Source organism: Homalodisca vitripennis, chromosome 8 (genome assembly GCF_021130785.1).
Source record: "Homalodisca vitripennis isolate AUS2020 chromosome 8, UT_GWSS_2.1, whole genome shotgun sequence".
Lineage (NCBI taxonomy): Eukaryota > Metazoa > Arthropoda > Insecta > Hemiptera > Cicadellidae > Homalodisca > Homalodisca vitripennis.
In genome coordinates this window covers 111955420-111977589 of record NC_060214.1, presented here as the reverse complement: position 1 = coordinate 111977589, position 22170 = coordinate 111955420, and the positions used below count along the sequence as shown (strand labels likewise).

At 33.5% G+C, this 22170-nt stretch overlaps 1 protein-coding gene across 2 annotated transcripts in view; it reads right to left on the bottom strand.

The window, feature by feature from the left end:
* Positions 1–22170, bottom strand: part of LOC124367905 (acylamino-acid-releasing enzyme-like) — a 45018-nt gene that overhangs the window by 20815 nt on the left and 2033 nt on the right. For both annotated transcript variants that reach the window (XM_046825102.1, XM_046825101.1), the window contains exons 2-7: positions 20045–20256; positions 16812–16981; positions 12098–12243; positions 5708–5969; positions 4047–4355; positions 3120–3244 (exon numbers count right to left, since the gene is read on the bottom strand). In XM_046825102.1, the coding sequence (XP_046681058.1) occupies positions 3120–3244; positions 4047–4355; positions 5708–5969; positions 12098–12243; positions 16812–16981; positions 20045–20256 (1224 nt within the window). The remainder of the gene's footprint in view (positions 1–3119; positions 3245–4046; positions 4356–5707; positions 5970–12097; positions 12244–16811; positions 16982–20044; positions 20257–22170) is intronic.

The following is a 22170-nucleotide window of genomic DNA, read 5'->3' as shown; positions in this document are numbered from 1 at the left end:
TTGTGTGATCAAATCCAAACTAGTTTGGGATTGCTATCAAGCCGTTTCCTCCCTTGCCAGAATCAACAATATGACTGTTTGTTGGGTTCCTGGTCATGAGGGGGATCCCTGGGAACAAAAGAGCTGATGCTCTGGCCAACCGGGGCTCAGCGACAATTATGACGGGCCCTCAACCGTTCTGCAGTGTTCCAAGGTGTGAATCCTCTAGGGCTGTCTCGAAATGGGTTCGCACGGAGCATGAGAGAAGGTGGAGGTTGCATCCGGGCTTGAGAATGAGCGAATGGTATAACAGTCGCCTTCCTCCAGGGTGACGTCGGAACTTCTCTCATTAAATAGATCAATGTCTTCTTGGGTTATTGGTCTTATCACAGGGCATGGTCACCTGAGGAAGCATCTTTACAGAGTCGGCATCCTTCAGGAGGATCCGCTCTGTAGAATGTGTGATGAGCAGGATAAAACTGCTGAACACCTGCTCTTTGACTGCCCTTCAATAGCAAGGGAGCGGTATGCCATCTTTGGTAGTTTGGACAAGGGTGGTGAATTTCCCCAGGAGGACCTGATAGGTTGTTTTCGGCAGTTTGTGGAACTACCTACCAGTTTAGTAGGCCTCATGGTGTGTTTCCAGGGTGCACAAAAAGCCCTTGAGGCTTAAGTGCATGGCAGTAGGCCACCCCAAGGGAAAAAAAGAAAAGACAAACAAAATGTCGGTCACATTTCAAAATGACCACCAATATTATAATATAGTGATTACTTTTCAAATGTTATAATATAGCTAATAAGGTGAAATTTTACCATTTGATTACTTTGGAATAATGTTTCGAGTAATATTACAGAACTAGCGCAAATGATACCTAAAATCATTGATAATTATTTTACTGTTATCTTTGTAAATAAATATATTCTATTAATAATTTAGTTTTTACGTTTTTAATACCCTTGAAAGAAAGTTAAATTCACTGCTAGCACTTGATTTCTCTGTTCACCAGCATGCACAAGATATTAAAAAATACTAGTCAAAAGTGATTTCACTTGTCACTGTTCAATTTCACCGCTACTTGGAATTCACTGGAACCATTTTCACTGATCCAAACAAGTAACGTGTAAGTCTATTACTAAGTATTACATAGGAATGGTAATAGATGTTTTAGCCCACCAAAGATGATCGGAAATGGAAATCATGTTGTGATGATCTGAGATTAACAATTTTTAATAAATCAACAACCCCACAGGGAGCTTTTGACTTGTTACCCAATCAAGGGAGACGGTAACCTGGCATGATTTAAAGCACAGGCTCTAATGCATAGATTTGTCTTATTCTAGAAAATTTTAATGAAAATCGTCACTGTTTTATAGCTGGTGGAAATAATATGGGTTAGCTTTAGTAGTGGTTTATGGAATTGATGTACCTTATACAAGAAAAAAAATACATGTATTTTTTAGCTAACCAGCTAACTATTGACCCATATCATTAATACCAAATTTTATAAAATAATTTTAAAAGTAATATTAATCAGAATATTCAAACATCTCTCACAGCAATACAGGAAGAAGGAATACATCGACCACTGTACCCTTAGACTACAGCAAAACCTTTTTGCCAAGACCACGACTACTTAATACAAAAATTGACCATCCTTGCAATATGTGGCATTTCAAAGCCACGGTTCTCCAGCTACTTAGCCAACTGCTTGAATTAACAATAAAAAAAAACAGAAAAAGTAAACTTTAAACAAATCTCACGATAAGTCGCAAAAGGGTTGGTGACCTGAGACCTCTTCTTTTCATAGCCGGATATACTGAAGAATAGCAACAAGCAGCTCTTTACCCGAGATCTGAAGAATTGGTTACAGTATCAACTTTTTTACGCTGAAAAGAATTTTTTTAGTAGAAATTACAAAAATTGACAATTCATTATTACTATGGCACTATACTTACCATGATAAAATGTTAACTTTTTACTTTAACCCTTTCCGGGCCAGGTGGCAATATATTGCCGCCATAGATCGCGTCTGAAAAGTGCCAGGCGGCAATATATAGTCTCCTTGATATTCGTTGTTTTGTTAAATAAATACGATGTCAAATGTTTAAAGTTTTGTTTTTTTATTCCCTGGTATATTTGTGGATAATTAATATGAATATCATTTTTATTTTGGAGGTCTATGCATTTTTATTTTGTAATTGTCACTTGACATTATCAGCTGACTCGATCTTTTGTTGTTAATTCTTTATGCTTTAGTGTAATCGTACTATTGTATTATGGATTCTTCTTCATTATTTTATTTTGTGGTTGTAAATATTAGTAGTGTTAGTTGTTATGTGCTTAGCTATTGTGTGTAGTAGTTACAATGACTGACAATTTGCGATCTCACGGGAGTGAAATTGTAAGTAGCATATTTGTAAATATAAATTTCAAGTAGCATAGAAAAAGTGTAAATAAATTTCAAATAAAATTGTGTAAATATTTCTTAGTATATAGTGTTTTTTAACTGTATTGAAACTGTTTATGGAGCCTACAATCATCTGTTTACCGGTACATCCATAATGTGAATATTTATTTTAAGTTTCTTGCAATGTAAGAGTCAGTTGCTTTAACACTTAAAAAATGTTGCGAAGTACAATTATGCGTATTTATACAAAATGTGTCATAAAAAATTTATTTATGAGAGAAATAACACAACATTTTGTATGGTTGTTCCTTTCTAAATGTACAATATAATAAAATAGCTTCCCACATTAAAATTATTATCCTTTTTTAGTTATTTGTAAAAAAAAAAATATATTTTTATGTAATCTATTAAAACATTATTTTTTTAATTTTAAATGACTTAAAACTACATCTATATATTTTTTGTTGATAGTTTATATCTATAAGAGTAATTTGCTGCAACTTTTAGGTCATTCTCTAATTTTTATGAAAAATTATAAATTTTAATCTAAGAGACTGCCAAATCGCCAAATGGCACTTTTTACTAGTCACAAGGGGATATGAGATGTGAAAAAATTTTGCAACATCTCATATTTGGTCCTGGCCCTGAAAGGGTTAATGGACATTACTGTATAGCACACAAAAATCGGTACATAACAAAAAATATAGTATCTCCATTGACAGAGCAACTCACCTCTCCCAGTAACAGACCAGTTGGAGTATCCACCTGGGTAGAACTGCACAGAACTGTGTTCTCGTACACGTCTACCACGACCAGGCTGCCTCGCTCGTTCTCTACTTGGTACAGGTCTCCAGTCTCTGACACAATTCTAGTATTAGACAATAATGTAACACAAGTGAATAAGGATCTTACACACCTTAATAACTAATAAATCCTCCCACGGCTCAACGGCTCTCGACCAGTAGAATAATAAAAACACGAAAGATTATGCCATACAAAGACAAAAAGAGTGGGAAAAAAATCACATGGCAATATCAAATCCATCCACAAAAGGAATTTCTTGGGCACATCCTTGAATACTCAATAATGTGATCTCTGCCTCTAATCCCGATATAGGTGGCATACTGTAGTCGGCTTAGGATCGAGATCACACATGAATCTCTTGTTGAAAAATTGAACTATCTACTCACTAGAACCAAGTTCCACTCAGCTTTCGAAACGACCTGCTTACGTGTCAGAGAAGATGAATTTGGATTCTACGAGTGCACAAAGACTCTACAGAATCTGTTTTCTTCTTATTACTCTTTATCTCATAAAAATTAAGAATTTATCTTATTAGATTTAGATATATGCGGTTAATTTTAACCCAATCTTTGGTAGAATGAGTGGCTGATGGCACAACTAAATCTTGTCAATTCTAAAATATGTAGATATACCTTAATATGCTCAGCATAAAAAATAACATTAATTTCCAAAAAGGAAAACAAGAGGACCCAAAAGGATCCTTGAGTCATCCCTGATTGGAAATGAAACTCAAAATACGTGCTAAGAAAAGAAGCAGTAGATGTTTTTTTCCCAAAAGGTAAACTGATCAGGTGTATTAGATTAGGAGAAAATCCAAAACCCTGAAGCTTCTTCAAGGCAAATGAAAGGGCTCACCTGTGTTTACAACGTATGAGTGTGCCACAGTCTGCTGCACCGTGCTGAGCAGAAGAGTGGAGTTGTCCACAAAACATCTGGATGGCAGTGACTGGCAGTACAGGCCGTAGAACTCGTGGCCGCTAGCACACTGAACACGGAAGGCCACCATAGGTACTAACGGGTGGGGCAGAGCCCCCCACACCGCCTTTACGAGCTGGTGACAACCGTGGTGGGGTCCTTGGGCCGGCCGCTGTAGCCACACCAGATAGTCTCGGTTTGGAGACAAACGCGGTGAATGTGCACCCAGACCTTCTCCTGATAGCTTCACTGAGAGAGGAATACAAGTTTGTTATATAATACACGTTAAAAGATACATTACATCTCATTAAATTATATAAATATCATAGGTGAAAACTAATTCTCAAAATATTTGTTTCTGTTATTGCGAAACATAACGATGGCAAATGACCATAATCATGTAATTCTTTTATTTCACAACAAAATCATGCAAGAATCAAAGTATTGCTATAAAATCTCATACTGGGATTTGAAAAACCTTTTTGTATAAAGAAATATAAAACGTTTGAAGTTCTGGATGTCACTACCATTTTCCAGCGAATTAACAAATTATGTTCTGGAACATTAATATATGTATCTACTAGTATAAAGTTAAATAAAATTAATAACAGTTCGTATTGTGTTTGTATTTTCAAAAATGTATAACACAAAATTGCACTTTGCTTTGTTTATACACTTTTAGGCAGTGTGTATGGATATCTGTAATTACAGAAAATTAAACCGGAAAGCTTAAACCTCCCGCTACATCAGACCGCGTACCGGTCCCTTTGTACACTTCCCAAACTGCTTGGGACTAGAATCTGGTCCCTTATCAGGCATTACGTTAAAGAGGCATAGCCGGTAGAACTGCTTCTAAAATTAATTGCGTCATATATCAACTTTACAAGATTTTAAGCTACCTCTATAGCAAAGGTTCCAGATATTCTGCTTTGAGGAGATATACTACATTTTTTAATCAATAACATTGCCCCAACAGCTGTTTGCTACTACAGCTGTTACTGAGTCTGATTGTTTCTTTTGTTTTGGTTTCAATTTGTTTGTATTTTGCAATTGAAAATGGATAGTAGTGATATCAAATGCGTTTTAAAATAAGTCTAACTTATTTAGGACAAACAGTACTATATTTTTAATGATTCCTACACGATAGGCAAGAAGAGCAACCTCTTCTTTTTCCGTACCGAACATCTTAGTATGAAAAAACGTATGACAGATTATCTTCTTGTGGCTAACATTTGACTGAATAATAATACATAAGGTCATACCTTATAGCAAGGCTATAGTGTAGATAAATCGATAAGTTGGTTATCCCTAATTTCTCCAAAATAAATTAAAAACACTTTGTCGTATAACTTTTTTTGAACATTCATTTTATTTTTGCTATAAAAGGATAAATATTCTTATTCATTACAAAATTTTTAACAAAATGACTGTTTCAGATGTTAAATTTTTTTGCATTTTAACTGGCCGCTAATTTTGAAATATAGATGTATTTTTAATTTATTTATAGATACATTTGATTTTGGATAGGTCAAGTAAGTAAAAGTTTGTTCCCCTTTATAGCCAGTTTTAAACTGTATTCTCCGAAAGACAACATAACTTACCGAAAGTGCCGTCTTCAGTGAGGTGGAACACGTAACTGAGTCTGTTTGTGCAGAAGACGATGCCGAGCCGGCGCGGTTCGTGACACCAACCCACGCCCACTATACCGTCTGGTACAAACAATGCCTGACCAACAGAGAGGTCATCCGGTATACCGTCTGGCGTGGTGACTGTGCCAGTCACTAGGTCACACACACACAACACCGGATGGTGTCTGCCTGCCAAGGTCTCACCCCAGTCTTGTCTGTATACATACTCCTCTCCCTGCACACATCATTTCCTCTGAATTAGTCTTGTGGAATCTCAACCGAGAAGCTCTTCATTCTTATTGTACTAACCATTTTTTACTTTACCTGTATTTATGTTTTCACACCACAGCCAAAATTTATAGTTTAACACATTTGTTGTGGCTGGCTGACCAGGTAGTCACACACTGCTCGTAAAAACCGTGACCTGGGCAGTCATAGGTGCCAAAATGTTGAGCTTTATTGATCTATCTGGTACATGCTAGAATCAAACAATGTCTGAAATTTTTCATCTTGTTCTAAATATAACCTTTCTGTTTCATCCAGCAGGGATCACTTCTGGCTGGTTTATACCTTCCAGTTGAACCTACCACTGGGCACAGCAAAAACCGATGTGTCACTTAAATCTGGGTAACCTTATGGATGTCCAGGAGCGGCACATCACTAACTACAAATATCGAGATTCTGGGGTACAAGGTTAATTCAATAGGTCTAGTCTACTAGGGGAGATGACTGTTGGAGTTGGTGGGATTTGTTCCCTTACCTCAGAGGTTCTTGCTAGCCTCAACAAGAGTGTGCCACCCCCTGCATGCTTTGACTGGAGAGGCTGGTCCAGAGCTGGCCTCCTCTTCTTCCGGGGAGACACGACTTAAGATTAGTGCCCTAAATTCTTCCTCATGGATCTCGATAGAAGGCGGTTCCTACTCCCAAACCATACCCATCCTGAATATCCTGTCACTCCGAAACAGCGCTAAGGTCCTTATAGGACTAGGTGCAATTTATAAGCTTCTTTTTCCATCTCCTTCAGTTATAGGCTTCGCTAATGCTCAGCCAATACAACCATAAGGATCATTACTATAAATTACAAACTGATACAACATACTACTTATGCACTTTGATAACCTATGGTCTTTATTGATATTATTACATCTTTAATGTAAGATATGATGAAATTCAAAGTACGAGGGTAATTTTTTTATCAACCTCCAGTCTTAAGCCATGACGCCCAAACACGTGGAAGGTTCACAGTGTGTGTCGATTGTGCATCTTCCCCGCAACAACATCCGTTACTGTCACTGTTTACGGAGAAAACATTACGAGTGATGGTGTTGTGCGTGAATCGCGTCAAAAGTTTAAAGATGGCCGAATGTTACATTCATGGATCAATCCGAGAAATGTCAAAGTTGAAGTCTTTCGGTGATTTTTATGGGTGTCAGTCAACACCTTTGGCTTTCTACACCACTCACGTACTACAACACCATCATTCATAATGTTTTCTCCGTAAACACGCCATATTCTCTGATGGATTTCTGCAGCACTATTCCCTTATGCTTGCAGGAAACGAATAAAACTCCTCAATTCACATTTGGCAGGAGAATCAATATGGGCGGTCATGTTTATGCGAATGCTGCTCAACGCAAACTAGCTACTTAAACTCGGCAGTAACAAATAGTAATTATTTTTATTTCCTTCTTGGCGCTTACTAATAAATTTTCTACTTTTATTGTGATAAACAGTAGAGAGATTGTATTTGTACTATGTGACAGACTTGTAGTAAAAACACAATCTTATCTACTGCAATAAAGCAATTGTTTGTAGTCTCTCAAGCGTTGTGTACTTGTTAATTGCCCAATTCTCACTTTAATGAAGTCACTTTTAAAACAAATGCTGTGTAAAATTAAACAACTATTTAACAGTCCACATGTTGAGAAATGATTTTTTTCATTTCTACACCAACGCTTAATTAGTACAATAACAATCCTACTCAATAACTGATTTCGGTTCATAAATAAAAAGGTTGAAAACGGTACAGAAAATAAGATTATTCTTGCCTACCTATTATTTATTTTAGAATAGAGTGAAACAGAGAATCAAAATGCTGCAGGGATTTTTATTCAATACAAATACTCTCTAGAGGGATATAGTAGCCTGCTACCTAATTTACAGCATCTACACCGAGTTGCCAATGCAAACTTTGTGAGAACTGATTCTAATTATTGTCTACGACAGAGGAGCTTCTTTCCCAAGCAAACATCTATTATTGTCAATATAAACTGGTACAAAATACTTTCTGAAGTTCCTTTCATTTATTGTGCTGACAAAAGTCACTTTGTGCATCTAATGTTCAATTATATTATCATAACTGTTCAACACAGTTACTTGACAGTCTTGAGACAATTATCCTCTAAAACCAAACAAATTATTTTAATATTGAATTGAATCATAATTTGATTTGAGGAATGATGTATTTTGAGGATCAAAAAGTCAACACACAGAACAACCTAACATATTACTAGCAGATTTCTTGACGAAATGTTGTAAAATAAAAAATAAATGTATAAAATAGAAAGAGTTCATGTAGAGGCATTGATGCTGTTGAAGGGGCATTAAGAGGGGGGAGGCGAGGTCAAAAGGAGGTGGAGGTATTATTGGTACTGCTTGGTTCCTATATTTTTACTCTTAACACACAAATTAATTGTGTTGCAGAATGTACACAATCTCCAAAGTGTTTAACATGTTTCTATTTTATTCTTTTGTAATATTTATTCAGTATGCACAATGTTATTAAATAATAGTAACTAAGTAATACTATACTACCAAACCTTAAAAATTCTGTACTGTATATAATTAATACAGACATAACTAGTTTTTACGTTTACCACTATTCAAGCCAAGTGTATTATAAACACAAGATAAATAATATGGGAAATCTTATTTCTGCCATTAATTGTTCTTTATGAATACTTTTGTACTGCCATAATTTAAATTTTCAAAGATAACTAACTATTTTTGCCATACAAAAACATAGTTAGTTTAGTTCATTGTTTCTTATAAATTCAGAACTTCAACTTTCTTTAATTGGTCACTGACTCAACGACCTACTTATAACCAATTATAAAGATAAGGCTTATCAATTGAGTACATAATTAGTTTGGATGAGATCTTTGGGTTATCCTCTAATTTTTTTTGTTTCTGTTTATTTTTAAGAGAGAAAGGGAACCAAATAAAACCATCCCTACCTAATTAACATGACGGGTTGAAAACTTCAGAAAAGCTTCATTTCCTCTCTTAATTTACTTGGTACACTGGATTTTTCTACTTTTATACAAGATCTGCCTATTGCAATTGTTTTCTTGGTAGCACTTACGGGAAACTATTACAGAACCAAACATGACCCCTGGGGCTTAAAAACACTTTCCTTTCCAAAAGTTTATACGTACGTTATATAAAACAGCTTGTGGAAATGATAACTGTTAAATGACAACTGTCCAAACAACTCTGTTGAAACTTGGACTACAGTAAAGTAAGCGCCCACCAACACAATCGGATGAAGATTATCGATTTTAAATATCTATACTATTGAATTTGACGTTTGACCTAAAGATATTCATAATTAATCATTACCAGCTTTCTTTATTTAGACTAGTAACGTCATTGCAAGCTGCTGTTATTTCTTCTCCATAGGAGAAGGTTAGTGACAACGACAGGAACAATGGCGATCAATATGCAATATGCAAAATATTTCTAAACAAAGAAATCTTTAAAAACTGGTCTCAGAAGTGATTGCATTACCAATCATCTTGCAAAATATATGTATCGATGAGAAATTATGATTATTAGTGGTGATCCATTCGAGCATTTTTTAAATGCTATCAAACATATCTACCCTGTGAAGTATTAGTTAGTACTACACAGCTCAAGAGTACTTTAAACATAATTTAGTTAGTTATTTTTAAAAAGAGATTAATTTCTTTTACATATAAAAATATAGCTCCTCTATATTAACATTTTTAAAGCCTAAAACTTAATTCAATTCGACATCAACATTCTTTATTTATTTAATGTAAAAACGTGTTTGGAAATAAATTAAAAATTAAAAAAATGTGTTTCGTTATTGACTAATGGTGGAAAGAACAATGACGTACATGTCTTCTTTTTTTTCACAAGCAGTCATGTTTATCCTTGAAAATAAATAAGGCAAGTAAATGTTATTGTTTTTTTGTACTTATATTAATTATTAAATATTATATTTTAATTTGTAAATGATATTAATATTTATACATTAATTTCCAAGATTAAAAACTAGCTAAACCATATTGTTCTTTGAAATATCTATTACATTATTTGGTTCGACATTTTGCTTTCTGTCTTTTAAATGGTCATGAATATTGATGATTCGATATCATTCAATAATCATCATCCGATTGTGTTGGTGGCCCCTTATTATACTGCAGCCAAAACATGGTACAAAACTTTATTTTATAAATATCTAGGGTAAGTTCACTGGCAAGTTTGGTATACCATTCATTTCAATATAACAATTGTTAACCCTTTTAGGGCTAAGAGCCTACATAGACTCAAGCTAGATTGGTTGTGAAACTCCAAGAGCCTGTATAGGCTCTTGGACGAAGTCAGATGTCAAGTGCCAAGAGCCTTTATTTAGGCTCTCAATATTTTCATACAGTACACATACATTTATTGGTTAATTTTAATAAAATTAATACTGATTTATGCAGAACTATATTTCCTTCAAGAATATAACATAATTTGTTATGTTAATGCAATGTGTATAATAGTTTTAATGTTTAATAAAGTTGCATTATTCTTAAGGCAGTGGCCTTTGAGGTTAGATGATAAACACCTGAAGCAATTAGTATTGTTGTAATCTTATCTTATCTTACTTACTTATACTTTTAAATCTTCTAAAAAATTTGTCATTTGCTGTCGACTTTCTAGTATTCTAGAGAAAATACTTAGGTGTTGTTTTTTCCTACCTAAGTTCAACATTTATAACATAAAAGATTCATTTACATCAATCTTTATCAAAGAAAAAAAGTTAAGTTTATTTTCTGATTTTATATTAAACTTCTTATAGTAATTAATTATATTATATGAATATTGACATTCATATAATATTCAAACAAAATAATAATATACACTAAAATGTTTTATCTAACGACATTTGTGTTTTCATGGTAAAAGTCAGTTTTGTATTTTGTTTACTAATAAATACATAAATCTGTAAATTTTTAGTATTATTTTAGCAATTTTACACTGGTCTTTCTCAATTAAATATATTACAATGTGACACAGAGGTTAATGAGTAAAATTGTTTTCTGGTATTTAATGAGCTCTAAATTTAAAAAATAAATTTTTTTAAAATCTACTTTTAAAGGTACAACTTTTTAAGATCAACATTTAATTAATTCCATTACATTTCATTGTTTTCCTAAATAATGAAAAAATGAGACAAAAATGATTAATTTATTATAAAAGTTAGCGAAATATTAACGATTTAAGTCTATGTGTATTAAATCATGCAACTGCTCCGGCACTACTGTAACGTACGCAGAGGATAAGCCGCTGCGCCCAACCGAACACTATACCAGTAACTCTGGCATTATGTGCCTGCCCAATATGCAATCATGCAACTGCTCCGGCACTACTGTAACGTACGCAGAGGATAAGCCGCTGCGCCCAACTGAACACTATACCAGTAACTCTGGCATTATGTGCCTGCCCAATATGCAATCATGCAACTGCTCCGGCACTACTGTAACGTACGCAGAGGATAAGCCGCTGCGCCCAACTGAACACTATACCAGTAACTCTGGCATTATGTGCCTGCCCAATATGCAATCATGCAACTGCTCCGGCACTACTGTAACGTACGCAGAGGATAAGCCGCTGCGCCCAACTGAACACTATACCAGTAACTCTGGCATTATGTGCCTGCCCAATATGCTTGGGGATAAAAGGGTAAAAAAATTACAACTCCATTTAAAGAAACAAAAATAATAGTTTTTGTTTTGTTCAATATGTATTATATAGCTGTTTCGTGTGTTGTTATTTATGTACCTAGAGAAAAAATTCAGGAATGCTAATAACGTTTCCTAAACTTCTTGTATTTAACAATTTATATATCTCAAACAGTTTTTTGAGATATTGATTATATATAAATCCCAGAAAAAAACAAAAAGAATTATTAATATATATACATATATGTAAATTGTTACAAAATCTACTTACCGACTGACCCAGAAGAATTATTATTTAATTATTTTTGGCTACCAAGGTTAAAATGCAAATCGTACGTTCGCTCCCAAATAATTGGGATTTAACTGTAAAACAAACTATAATAATTACCTTTTTAGGAAGTTTTTCCTCTGGTATGACAGAATCCTTATCTATGGGCTTGCTTGGATAGAATGGTTCTGCCTTTGGTTGCTTTTTCTCAGCCACATACAAAAGCTTCTTCTCACAAGGCGACCACTCTAGACAGCAGAACTCTCCTGTAATAAACAAATGCAATGAAAAAGCCTGTTTCATTTCGCAGTTATTATTTAACTACATTTATTTGTGAGTATTAAATAATTCCCATATTTTCATTTCTGGAGATAATACGTCCAACATGTACCTAAAAAAGTATTTCCTAACCAGTAATTCCAAAAGCCTCCATATGAAAAGGCAATATGAGATAATGGTGACTTAAATGAGCTTAACCATTGTCTTACACTTTCAAAACAGTGAAAGAATAAGGAATAAAAATAAGGAAAAAAATCTTAATTTAGTTTTTTTTCCAGCCGAAAGCTGTTTTTCACACTGACCACGTTGTTTTATGTTTTTGAGAAAATGTGTACTGAAGAAAGAGAAAACTTTGAGAATGTGATAAATGATAATTGTATTAAATACGAGGTGTGATCAAATAATACAGTGAATAAGTTTTTATACCTACAACTGCTGATATTACATACATATTATGTAATTTGGCTAGTAGTGTAATCTGTTGGGACAGGCAGTGACAAGTTTCAACACGCTGGCGCTTGTCAGACGACTGCCAGAGCCTCTAAGTGAGTCATGTTTATCGTGTCTGTCACGCATCATGGATTTAGAACAAAGCATTTTAACATTAAGTTTTGTTTTAAGTTGCAAAAGAATACCAAAGAAGCTCACGAAATGTTACAATCTGTGTATGGCGGTAATGTGGTAACTCCGAAGACTGTATACAAGTGGCATGACTAATTTAAAAGCGGAATTGAGTCAATTGAAGACGAGCAGTGTTTGGGACATTCATTAACCTCAAAAACAGACAACAACGTGCAAAAAGTAGAAACAATCGTTTCACTTCGCTTCAGTCTGCATAGAGTTGAAGTATTATCTTCAAGCAGATCCGGACTTTATGGCCAAAATTGTAACTGAAGATGAAAGTTGGGTATATGGATATGGACCCGAGACCAAAATGTAGAGTTCCTAATGGAAAACCAGTGCATCTTCTTGTCCTAAAAAGGCACATCAATCAAAAATCAAACATCAAAGTCATGTTCATTGTTTTGATAGAGAGGGCATAGTATGATCAGAATTTGTTCCAAGAGGAACAACTGTAAACTCTGAATTTTATAAGGGTGTTCTGCAACATTAAAGAAACGACATACGAAGAAAGGGACCAGAAAAATAGGCACAACAATATGCCGTGTCACATCTTGCTTCTCATTCACTCACGAGTTTTTGGCCAAAAAAAGTGTTCCTGTCTATCGACATCTGCCATAGTCACCCGATTTAGCATTATGCAACTTCTTGCTCTTCCCAAAAATTAAAACTCTGCTTAAAGGATTACGTTTTGACACCATTTCAGGCATTCAAAGGGCCATGGCCTAGCAGCTAAAATCCCTTCCGAAAGAAGCCTTCCAGAAACGTTTCCAGTTAAGGATTAAATGTTGGAATAAATGCATTGCCAGCCAAGGACAGTATTTTGAAGGAGATTAAATCAAATTCTATATAAGTTTATTACTTTAAATAAAAAATTATTTACCGTATTTTTTATCACACCTCATACACTGGTACGCTTTTGATTTAGAAACAAAGTATTGATATAGTTAAATTATAATAATTGAAAACATCAAAGTTATAGGACAGTGAATTTGGCGTACTATGATCACACACGTCTATATAGTATTATTTCACCTTCAATGTTTTTATCAGTAAGATTCACAATTTGTTTCAACTAATAAACTATTTTAGCAATGCGAAAGGTTTTTACTCAGTGTCCAAAATCAAGATGACGCCGGTCTGCATTTTCACATATTACGCAAAAATATGATGTGTCCTAATGGGTGCCCATTAATAGATATGCCATTAAAGGTAAGCCTACATGGCATATTTAAAAAAAAAATATATGAATCAGAGTTGCATCTAACATATGATAAAAGTTTTGTTTACTTTTATGGCTTATATTTATGTATATAATTTTAGAGCACAGCACTTCAATATATGAAAAAATAACTGACAGTTATTTTTTTTTTTTGTAGCATACTGTTATTTTATTTTATACCGTGTACTGTATTCTTTTATGAATCTCATAACTTATATAAAACTTACACATGCAAATTTCTTATAATTATAATTTGTACATGTATATTTTTAACTTTGTAACTGACGCCATTCATACTGTACATTGTACTTTTAATAAATAAAGGTATTGATTAATTGATTTATTAAAATATTTCTAAAAAACATTGAATATGTTACAAAGTTAAATTACAATTGCTTTACGGAATTAATCTTTTTTGTTAACCAAAGGAATTTGTTGAATAAATCATGAGAATCCAATGATTTACACACAATGAATGCCACCTCACATTAATGATTGAGAAAACGCAACAGCCTTGTCACCCGTGCAACAACGTTAAGACATCATTTTCTAAAAGTATAGTGCTTTGTTTCAAAATTACTATTAATTTTTAAAACTATTTTATGATGCCATTAAACTTCTTATTGGTTTACAGATAAAAAAAGTATTTTAAATTGTGTATAATTATTAGTGTTCCTAATTAAAGTTCTGTATTCCAACAAAAAAATATTGAACCTTGCAAAATACGAGTAATTCGATGACAAGGGGACCAGTTTGCATTGTATACGACCTAACTTAATTTTTCTTGAAATCATAAAAAATTCCTGCTAAGTAATGAGTTATTGATTGTCAGCTATTCTAATTTTAGAAATGTTAAATGAGAGCTTACAGGTTAAAATTAACATATTTTAAAATTTTTACAGGTTATTTTTTTTATGCAAACTTAACATCAAACATCTGATACATAAATAATAGTTATATCAGAGTCAGTCAATAAGGTAAAGAAAATATAAGTTACCATTAATACTTTCATAAACATATTAATTAATTAATATAGTTAGTTTATTAATTAATTAATAATCGTATTAATACCCGTTTATACTTAATTATTTATAAATGTATAATGAGCATTAAAAATGAATTTATTTTAGTATTAAGAAATTACTAAGTCTTCATTTTGTAGTTGGCACTGACAAAACAATTATTTACATATCTGGTATTTTTAACCCGTTGGGGAAAACACATGCGCTGTTACGTACCGAGCCTATCTGCAACATAGCCTCTTATGTAGTCTATGTTTAGCCATTCTTTACTGTTATGGGCCTTCTAGTTCTGTATATATCTGACAGGTATCGTTGCCATGGTCTTAACTATTTTTTTTACTAAGAAAATAATATATTTCATTTCGTTTTGTTACTAGTAGCACTGAACTGTCCATCTATTTGTTGAAACGTTTTGTTATTGCTTTTGTTGGTCATCTGCTAAATGCGAGGTTAGGTGTTATTTGTCTTTGTTTAGTTGTGAAATAGATCGTAATTGTTGTAAAAAAACTGCGGTATTCTATTGTTGCTTTGTTACTAGACAGTGATTACGAGTGCAATTCTGATATCAATGATAGTGATGGAAGTGTGGAAGATGTAATTTCCCATGCTTAAAAACGTTTGCTGATTTATGGGTTTTGAACGTCAAGATGAAATTTACTTGAATAGTTTTACAATTGAATTATGTTTTTTATTTGTAGTTATTTTATGTAGAGTGAGTAAACAAAATTTAATTTCCGAGGAAACAAGACGTTTGAGTAAATGTCCAGCAAAATCATAAAAGAAACATTGCTGATAGTATTTTATTTGATTTTTGAGCTTATTATTTTATATATTTGAATGAACATTTTTTACTTATATCAAAACTTACAAATTCTCATATTTTAGGTCAAATATTTTAAAGTTAGTTAGAAAGTAACTAAAAAATAATAAAAATATTTGTTTTCAAACATTTTAAAAATTTATATAAAAATATTTACAACATAAAATAATATTATTACAAATATAATATTTGGTGTATTAAATGAACATTTTACTGTAGAGACAGTAGTAAAAATGGCATTGCTCTATCTTTTACGGATTTTCTTTTAGAAAGCTTTAACCAAAGCCTTTTGCTTTTCTTCATTTCCGACTCCCATAAAATAAATGCAGTTCCTTTCATAGAGGAAATTCCTCTATCCACTTCACGAAAAACTATATTAAACCTAAATAAGATACAAATTGGTTCATGTCTCACGGAAATTTAAAAAAAAATAGAAAATATGAATAAATTTGAAAATATTTATAAAAACAATGATTCTTTCTCAACATTACATTATCCCTAGAGGATGGAAAATATCAAGCCAAAAAATAAAATTACACTCTGTTACACGACTAAATTTTCAAATAATTGAATATACACAATACGTCTTGTACACTACATCTTCACTTAAAACTAATTTCAACCACTATTAGAAGCTTACATTATATATTTTTAATGTTCGTGGCAAGTAGACATAACTTTCTTGGTTTTAAAGGGACTAACTATTCAATTTAATTACAAAACACTCAAAAAGCACGTACATCTATCTCTATTTAAATAAAAATATCTAATTCTCTACATTATCAAAGAATAGAAGTGAATAATAGCCAATCAAGTTTTTACTAGTTTCTAGAGTTCCAATAGCAAAAACAACAAAATTCAGTTACTGACCACTTGTGTAGACCTCGCCATGCTGGTCAGCCAGTGTCAGGTCAACCAACTGTGAGAGCCGATTGTCTGCCCAGATCTCCAGGTGCTGCTTCTTGCTGCCACCATCAGGTTGAGTGAACTCGCGCAGCACCGCACAGCTTGTGCCAGATGGTGAGAACGCAGACAACAACCTGACAATGCAAGAGATTCTCAAGTATGAATATTTTCACAGAATACAGTTACAACAAATAAATTTATTTGTTATTACAAATGTACTTGTTTGTAATAACAATATTGTTAAAGTACAAGACGTGGTTTTTTTAAAAAGTAAGTACCTTTTCGTATGTAACAAAAATAAGTAAAGTTTTGTAAAAATTTTATTTAAGTGAGAAAGCCCATACTTTTATTTTATTTTATACACAGTTGAAACTAACATTAACCCTTCGTACGCTGAAAGCAAGTTGTATAGCAATGCTCAATAAAAAAAAATAATTTTTAGTTTTTTCAAAGTTATATATTTTTTTAGGTTTATTGGTGTTGCAACTGATGAAAACACGTGATAGTTTTTATATTGCTTTTATTTTATTTACATATGAGTACTTATACATGTAAATATACATGGCAGTATATAAAGTCCAATACACTTTTCTGAGCAATGCTCCAAAATAAGAATTTATAAAACAATCATTCAACCAGTCCTAATGTATGGAAGTGAAACATGGACATTAACGAAGAAAAATGAGGGGCGGTTGATTGTTTTTGAGAATAAAGTTCTCCGAAAAATATTTGGACCAATATGTGATGAAGGGGTGTGGCGAATAAGAAAAAATAGAGAATTACGCAGTGTATACCAAGATCCTGATATTGTGGCTTTGGTGAAGGCAAAGAGAATTAGCTGGCTAGGACATGTACATCGGAGACAGGAGGGCACAAGGTTAAAAGAGGTTTACCAGGCGGTACCGGCAGGAAGGCGCCCTTTGGGTAGGCCAAAGATAAGATGGTGCGATCAAGTGGTCGAAGATGTGACCCGGTGTGGAGGGTCTGTGGATCTGGCGGAAGACAGGGTGGCGTGGAAGAGGCTCATAGACGAGGCAAAGAATCGACTGAGATTTGTTACGCCCCGGCAGTAAGTAAGTAAGTAAACTTTTCTGAAAGTAGCAAAAGTTAGCACAACAGTAATTTATATTAATTATACAAAGTTAGTAGATAATGAAGGCAACAAATCCATGACAAATATGGAATATATAAAGAACACAAAATGGTACAAAAATAAAAAAGGCACACTAATATTGGACTTGTGTTTGGTAAATCTCAAAACACTCATCTGGGTGGAGGGCAGACTTGGCCTCACATGTTTTACATAGATATATAGTTTATCACATTATCGATATGGATAACCTCGCACAACAGACAGCTAAAGCAGTATAACAGGTTATAAACAATAAACAACAATACACAGCGGCCGCCGGCAGCTGACTGTCACGCACGCGTATTTCCGCTTAGAGCGTACAGCTTGCTCACTGGCGATGGCGCTGACTGACAAAGCAAACAAAATTTTCCGTTGTGATTGTTCCTAGCTGTTTTGATGAGTCACGCTTCACATTGCGTCATATTAGAACACCAAATATTCACTCTCAAGCATTCTGCCAGCAATTTGTAGAACTAACGTAAATATATTGCGTTGTCAGGGGATTCCGCAATCTATTCCGCTTAGAACGTTTCGAGTTACATTTACTCGGCAGAATATTCCGCTTACAGCATACGAAGGGTTAAGATTTTTTTAGTTAAACTGTTTATAATACTCTACATATACGAGAGTTTTTCAGAAAGTAGATTACGTCTTGATATAAACAAAACACAAAGTACAAGAAAAAGTTGTATTATATATATTTGAAAGGGACACTAAAATACTATGTTTCAACACAGTCACCATACAAATTTCGGCACCTATCATAGGGTGAACTAGCTTTGAAATTCCAGCATTACAAAATTCTGCCACCTGCGACTTCAACCAGGTTGTCACACCCTCCTGCACTTCCACGTCGTCATCGAAGCGCTGCATTGTGATGCATATCCATATGCATATGCATATAGCCATATCTTCATTGCTGGAATTTGGTTTTGTAATTCACATGTTTTACCCCAGTCTCATCTCCTGTAATGATTCGATCGAGCATCTTTTTCGTAATTGTCCAAAAATGTTAATGAAGCAGCCATACGCTAATTTTTATGGGTTTCTTTTAAGATTTTTGGTACCCACTTTGTACAAAATTTATGGTACCCTAACTTCTGTGTAACAATTTTGTGTAAAAAACTCCTTGAAATTTGAGGAAAACTAAGTGAGAATTCTGTTATTGTGAATTGGCGGTCTTCTTTACTCTACTCATCGACTTAAGAGACAATATCATCGGTCATAATGTTTGGCCGTCCACTCATCATCATGCACATTAATTTGGTATTTTTAAACTTAATGCACCACTGACACGCTCTACCTTCAGTAATCCCATTTTTCCCATAAACTTCTCAAAATTGGCGATAAATCTCAACTAGTTTATTATGTTTAGTTAACAAAAACCGTATTACCAAACACATTTCGCAACTCACGGGATTTTAAATTGCGCCACACATTTTAAACCACTATTGTAAAACGACAAGGAGCAACAGTAACTTCTCACTTGCATCTCATAGCCACTGAAAGGATAAATGCCTTGACATCAAAATGGCTGTGATGGCCCCTAGCAGCTACAGAGCGAAACTTAATCTACTTTCTGGATAGCCCTCATACATTTAGGAAACGCCCAATACTAGAAAAGCCATTTGTTGTAACCAAGACGGCTTCTCACTTTACAAGGATCCGGGTTCCAATCCCCGTTAAGGCTAAAAAACAATCATATAAGCATAGCTTGAAGCAATGTGTTAACGTTTCTGCGTTAATACTGATCATCTAAAACAATTTTAAGTAAGAACATCCATCTTATTTTTAAAACTGGCACGAAATTAAAACACAAACAATTATTTTATTTCATGTACGTTTTTACAATTTTCGAATTGTAAATATCATTTGAAAATATAATTTTTACGATAATGTTAGCAAACTGAAATTCATAACTATTTTTTTCGAAGTAAATACAAGAAAAACACCATATTACTGGATGGATATTTTTATCAAGTGATAAAATATTTTATTGATAACACACTAATTTTATTGATAAATTAGTGTTTGTGGATGTTTCGAGCTAAAACAACTGACTCACTCGGTGGATGTATCAATGGGGGATGTGTGGATGACTGACTTTCCTTGGACTAGGTGTGTCTGACAGAACTTGGTGTTTTTGCCCTTCTCCAGACAACGTTGACTCCATGTCGACGTAACTGTGAGTTGATCTCCCTCTCTGCGAAGTATCCGAGCCGCAGTTAGTGCTGGGAACTGGCTCACTGCGCGGTACTTGGCCACAAGTTGTTCCACCTGTACCAAATCTTGTGTTACACTGTTCAGAAGATAAGGATGCGTACCACAGCACAAGGGGGGGGGGTGTACATTAATAATAATTTATAATCATTCTAAAAATAAAGAATGTTACAGTTTTTTCAATAACTCACAGTTGTTTTTAAATTTGAGAACGACTCTGCATATTTTGCTGATCCAATTTCTCAACTAATGTCCGAGAAGAATTGTTTTAAAGAATTGTTATTTGGATTCATTATTCAGTAATGCTAGATTAAAATATGTAAGTGAATTAATCAGACCCTTTTTCTTTCATACTACCAGTTTGTATTACCATGACTTGCAATACATTTCCTCTTTTATATTTGTGAAGGGAGTTTTTTCCAGTGTAAGCAATACACACGCCTCAACTCATTTAAAATCATACTTAATTTGATTTTGTTGTGGATATACTTATACTAAATGTTGTTACTTTTTCAAAACAATAATTATTTTGTACAAAAATACACAATATAAGCCAAGCTCGCTTCTGCTTTTTTATTTTATTACCAGAAATGTAATTATTCTACATTTAAATGTATTAGAAAATTGAATAATGAATCAGCTTAGCACACCAAATTAATTGTTAAGACTCTAATTTGAACAAGGAATGTTTGGTAGTATGTTAAAAGTTACTGTTAAATTTTATTATAACAGGTAGCAAAAAAAATGGAGACTTCTGAAATAAGTATGTGTTCTATAGTGTCTATAGTATTCAACATAATTTGAATATTTATTTATATTTTTACATTTCATCCAATCACAGAAAACTGGTTGAAACAATGTTCATTCAATTGTGGGTAATAACTTGTGGAAGATGGCAAACTTCTTTATTAATGCACATCAGGAGTCTTTCATAAAAATTTTCCAAAACATTAATTACAGCCGTTGTGGTAACAAAACATTAAATTTTTTTCTCTATAAATCATATAACATTTAATTAAGCATGGGGTTAAACTGAATAAGAAAATAGAATGTGTGTTTCCAAGTACAAAGTGTTTCCGATCTTTCCTCGTGTTTACTTAATTATGATTATCTATTTGATTATCTCATTTTACTTAATTTTAGCCAGGTCAGCTATAATAATTATCTCAAACCACTTTTATCAATTTTTTAAAATAGTATGTTTACATTCCCAAAAAGAATTTTTTGGCGGTCATGATCCATAATTGTACAATAACTGATATGCTTGAAATTTTAGGTTATATCTCAAATAGTCAATCAAATCTGGGTGGGATATACAAGCTAAGGAGGGGGTAGGCATTGGTGGAGAGGATAATCAGGATGCCAACACTCAGGCCAACAAAGTACAAGGAATGTTAGAGGTCCGAGCATTTTTGCAACAGGTTCTACCTTTATAGGGAAGATTGATTGATGTTTATTCATCAGGTACTACCTCTATGTTGACTTTTTTTTTCTCTGTGTTCTTGGTCTAGTTCCTCTCTCGATATTTTTACAACATTTTCTACCAATGCACTCATCTTATTTGGCACTTAGTTATGAAATAGTTCTCGGAATATTTTAAGTTGAACAATGGAGTTACCTTCAAGGAGTAGTGAATAGGTACCTGTGATTAATATGTGCAGTGGGTTTTCTGATTCGGAAATTGTGTCCTTCTTTAGTCCGACGGGTTTCCTTGTGTGCAAGTTAAAGTGTGTTGGCCATTGTCCTCTAGCTGGTGATACACTGTTGTTGCTTAGAGGATACATTAAATATTTGGCTGAAGTATAATAAGCGGCCACCACAACAATTAAATTATCAAAATTCATGAGCATCGAATCCTCGATATTCATGACTATCTAAAAATACTAAAAACAACATGTAGAACCAAATTACATAATAGGTATTTCAAATAACGATACAGTTCTGCTGGTTTTAAATTTTTATATTAATACA